The following is a 5,000-nucleotide window of genomic DNA, read 5'->3' as shown; positions in this document are numbered from 1 at the left end:
CGTCCGATCACCGAAGTTAAGCAACGTCGAGCCTGGTTAGTACTTGGATGGGTGACCGCCTGGGAATACCAGGTGTCGTAGGCTTTTGTTTTTCTTCATAATTTCGTTTTTAAATCATTTTTACCCCTCGCAAAATCCTCACTAACATAACGGCCGACACATTTTTTACTCGAATACTGAGTCCTTGTCCTTTTTTATTCACTGAAGGCTAGAGTCGTGACCACTGCTATTTCCACTCTGCACATATCAAATGTACACACTCACAACTCTACACTTTTACATTGCACATGCAATGAACATCATTACAGACAAAACATCTGGCAGCTCCACATCTGCCCTTGGTCAACTGTTCAAGGTGGTCGCGTACGATGGGACATGGCAAGTATACATGTACGCCGGATGTGCACATGCAGAAAGCCATGTATAAATAGGCAAACTTTTAGTCGTCTAGTGTCTACGGCCATATCACGTTGAAAACACCGGTTCTCGTCGTGAACTTCCGGTTTTGATTTCGTAGCGAATGGACGCTTGTCTATTAGCAGTGTTGAAATCTACATTCATCGGTGGTAAGCTAGGGTCTCTGGCCCTGTCGATTTGATTTTTGTGGAATATTGACATTTTTCATTCCCATAAATAATTGTGATGTGATATTTCCCCGATTTTCGCCGTATTTGCCATATCTCTTTTGGCAGGTACGTGCCGGGGGGATGGGGTCCTCTGGGCCCCCTCAGGCCGTACCTAGTGGACATAGGCGCTATACGAAAGACAATACTGTAATAATTGATGTTGTAGACAACAAATCGTTGAAAGCCTACAAAGTAATTGATGTGATAACTGAACTGTGCGGCGAAGGTTCGGTATTTGCATGCGTCCCGAAGTCCGGGAATTTGTTCGAGGTCACCCTAGAGGGTAGAGCGGGGATCAACATATTACTGGACGGTGTTTTGATTGACGGAAAAAGGTACGAATGTCATGATATCACTAAGAAGTTCACGCTGGTTAGTTTTCTACATCTTCCAGCATATATCAGTGATGATGAAATAAAAGAAAAACTTGAAATTCTTGGTGTTGATTTAGTATCCCCAATAAAACGACGTTTCTACAAAGGAACAAGTGTAGCGGATGGAACAAGATATGTACGTGTAAAGCTACCCCCTAGTTTGAAATCATTGCCATACACTATGAAGTTTGGCAAGGAATATCATCGTGTAATACATGACAATCAGTTAAAAGTGTGCTCACTGTGCTATTCTGATCAACACCTTTTCAAAGACTGTCCCCAGTTTGTTTGTTTTACATGTGGTGGTCAAGGACACTTCCGAAAAACCTGTAAAACGCAGCCGTGTACTCGCTGTGGCGAGGTGAGGTATGCATGTGATTGTGTGCGTGCAGCCAGGTGTATCGATACACTGTGTGACCGATGCGGTGTGTATAACTGCAGGTGTTTTGACACGGAGGCCAATCGTGACGACAGTGAATTGGTCGGTGAGGAGGAGTCGGCAGACGACTGGGTTGAGACGGAAGGGAAGGGACCCTCTGATGACTGTGTCAGTGTTGCTGCTGAGGCTGATAATGAAGATGCTGATATGGTGATGGATTCCAGAAGTGAAGACGGTGGTATGGCTCCTGTGGTGGAGATTAGCAGCGCTGTTGATGAGGAACACACCTGTGAGAATCTCGAAGTTAGTTTGACTGCTGAGTCATTAACTGATGATGATGATGAGGATGATGTTAGCGATGATGATGATAGTGAAGAAGGAAACTACGCGGAAGGTATTTGGAGTCAGACAGACGTCATTTTGAGTGATGAGAGGCCGAACGTTTGTGGTTCTCCTGTATACGGCGATGTTTTTCCTCTCCAAGGTATGACAGTCCAGCCAAAAATGGAGAGTGAAAAGATGGGGGATGAGAGACTTGATTCGGGTAGGCAGAGTGGTGGAAAGGGGCGCGATTGTCTAAAACAAAGGGTGGGAGACTGTGGTGTGAAGAAAAAGAAAAAGCAGAAACACAAAAAAGTTAAGAAAAATTTAGAATGAATTTTGTTTTCTTGGTTTTTCTTATGTTTACGTGTTTGTCTTTAAATATAAATGGTTTGAGAGATGTAGTCAAGATAAGGAATGTTTTTGAATATTGCAAATATAACCATTTTGATGTAATATTGCTACAAGAAACATTCTGGGATGATAATTTTGTTAATCAAATTAACCATTTGTGGGCAGGTAAGATTATTTCTAACAATAGCAATGACCACAGAAAAGGTGTTGCTATTTTGATATCAAACAATCTGAAAGATAGTTTAATTGAATTTGACGGTTATGGTGGGAGAGTCTTGCGAATAAAAATTGAAATAGAAGATATGAAATGGAATATTGTTAATATTTATGCGCCTAATATTGTGAGTGACAGAAAAGTATTTTTTGATCAGTTAAAAGATTGGCTAGTGCCTTTTACAGAGAACCTGATTACAGGGGGTGATTTCAATACAACCTTATCTACACTTGACCGTACTGGTGCTACGACACACCAGGTAAATCCCAGTGTGACTGCATTGAACAGTATAATGTTTACATGTGACGTTTACGATATTTGGCGAAAAAGAAACAGAAATTGCGCTATTTTTTCTCGTAAGATGATTAGTAATGGTAAATTATCACAAAGCCGTATAGACTACTTCTTAATTTCAAAAGGACTAGGTCCTTATGTACAGAACATTTACTACAATGATACATCTTTCAGTGATCATTGTTTTGTAGTCATGAAAGTAGACTGTGCTTTAGGAAGTAAAGGTCCTGGTATTTGGATTTTTAATAATTCATATCTATTAGAGGATGATTTTAATAACAAAATCAGATATATTATTACAGAGGCCAGAACTTGTGATTTGTATATCAGTGAACCCAAAGTCTGGTGGGACAATTTGAAATACAAAATTAAAAAGTTTTCTCAGGTCTATGGTAAAGACCGGAGTAAACGACGTAATGCTGAATTTTATAGAATTCAAAATAAGTTACAAGCGTTTTCTTGTGATATTGCTAATGGAAAAAAGTTTGATTGTGATAAGTATGAAGCGTTACGGCATAGTTTAGAAAAGTTTGAAGGCGAAAAATGTAATGGGGCAGTTTTAAGGTCAAAGGCTAAATGGGCTGTAGATGGAGACAAATGTACTGGTTACTTTTTAAGGTTAGAGAAATATAGACAAGGCTGTAATGCGATTAAAAAACTACAAAGTATAAATGGTAAAGTTGTAAGTAGTGAAGATGAGTTATCTCATGAAATATTTAATTTCCATAGTGAGTTGTATAATTGTACCAACACATCTGATGATGATATTGATCATCTTTTGTCCTATATTGATACAACAGTGACCGATGAAGATCGTGATAAGTGTGACGCATCTATCACTGTTGATGAAATTAAAGAAGCATTGTTTGGTATGTCTAAAAACAAAAGTCCTGGTTTAGACGGACTTACTGTTGAGTTTTATTGTCATTTTTTTGAGGATTTGCGTTTTGTATTTCCTCGTGTTGTTCATAGTATCTGGGAAGATAAAGAACTTTCCAGAACTATGAAACAAGGTGTTATAAATCTTGTCTATAAAAAGAAGGGTGATAAATCTTTGTTAAAACATTGGCGCCCAATTAGTCTCCTAAATGTAGACTATAAAATACTAGCCAGAGTTATGTCCAATAGACTTAAATCAGTCTTACCCTCTATTGTTTCAAGATTTCAGTCATGCTGTGTACCTGGTAGAGACATCTCTGACACTATTTTTAGTGTCCGAGATATTATTGATGTTATTGATCAGGAGAATTCTGAGGGTTACATACTTAAAATAGACCAACAGAAAGCTTTTGACCGTGTTTCACATTCATATTTGTTCAAAGTTTTACAGAAATTTGGTTTTGGGGAAAATTTTATTAATTGGGTTAAGATTTTTTATTCTAAAATCTCTAGCTGTGTTAAGTATAATGGGAATCTTACAAAGTTTTTTCCTGTGCACAATTCAGTTAGACAGGGTTGTCCGATTTCGGCTATGCTGTACGTTTTGACTGCTGAACCTTTGGGCTGTATGTTTTCAAAATCTCCTGATATTTCTGGTATCAAAGTGCCTTGTGCAAATTTCGAGTCAAAGGTATATCAACACGCTGATGATACTACCTTGACACTAAGTGACAAACAGTCTATTAGTAAAGTTTTTAACTTATTAGAAGTATATAGTAAAGGTTCAGGAGCCAAGATAAATAAAGATAAATCGGAGATCTTGTGTGTAGGTAAAGGAAGTATTTCCAATGATGAAGTGGATCAGTTAAGCATTACTGTATGTAAAAAGAGTATATGTGTACTTGGTGTTTATGTTGGTACAGATACTAATGATTGTAATATGAAGAATTGGGAGAATAAAGTTAATTCTATTAAATCTATTTTAAGGTCATGGTCTCAAAGACAGCTGACTCTACATGGAAGAGCTACTGTAATTAGTGCCTTACTTATGTCAAGGTGTTGGTATTGTATTACCTCTCAGACAATACCTTTGGTTTTTATAAATAATATTAAGAAAGCATGTATAGATTTCTTATGGAATAATGGTGCTCACCTGGTTGCCTATGATACTATAATTGGTAAAAGGGAAGTCGGGGGTCTAAATATTCCGGACATGGAATTAAAACTAAGATCGTTTAGGTTGAAATTTTTGTTCAGGTGGTTGGATAATTCCTGTAGTGCTGCTTGGAAATGTATGTGTCGATATTTCTTTAACAAAATTCTGAATTTACAGTTGGGTACAGAAGTAATTTATTGTAAATTCTCTGATAAGTACCTTAGAGTATTACCGATCGTTTATCGGGAGATGATAAAGGCATGGTATGCCTTTCAGGCTGTTAATGATGTATTTTATGAAAACAGAAACAGTTTCTTTGTATACGAACAACCATTGTTTTTTAATTCTACTATATTAAAGAATGACAATCCTGTATTTATTGATGCCTTTGCCAAGGCGGGTA

The 5,000-nt window shown here is 37.6% G+C and overlaps 1 protein-coding gene and 1 non-coding gene across 2 annotated transcripts in view; both read left to right on the top strand.

The window, feature by feature from the left end:
• LOC132564039 (5S ribosomal RNA) overlaps nt 1-84 on the top strand; it is a 119-nt gene extending 35 nt beyond the window's left edge. The window contains exon 1 of the ribosomal RNA XR_009554816.1: nt 1-84. This exon is cut by the window's left edge and continues 35 nt beyond it. This is a non-coding gene — a ribosomal RNA (5S ribosomal RNA).
• Nucleotides 85-537: 453 nt separating this feature from the next.
• LOC132564038 (uncharacterized) lies at nt 538-4,464 on the top strand. The gene is made up of 2 exons (XM_060228788.1): nt 538-1,863; nt 4,429-4,464. The coding sequence occupies exons 1-2, from the start codon at nt 708-710 to the stop codon at nt 4,449-4,451; spliced, it is 1,179 nt and encodes a 392-aa protein (XP_060084771.1). The 5' UTR covers nt 538-707; the 3' UTR covers nt 4,452-4,464.
• Nucleotides 4,465-5,000: the final 536 nt, after the last annotated feature.

This window comes from Ylistrum balloti, unplaced genomic scaffold (assembly GCF_031769215.1).
Source record: "Ylistrum balloti isolate Yb309-2 unplaced genomic scaffold, AGI_CSIRO_Ybal_v1 Utg371990, whole genome shotgun sequence".
Taxonomy (NCBI): Eukaryota; Metazoa; Mollusca; class Bivalvia; order Pectinida; family Pectinidae; genus Ylistrum; species Ylistrum balloti.
Note: the sequence above shows the minus strand (reverse complement) of the source record. Positions and strands in the feature narration are given on the sequence as shown.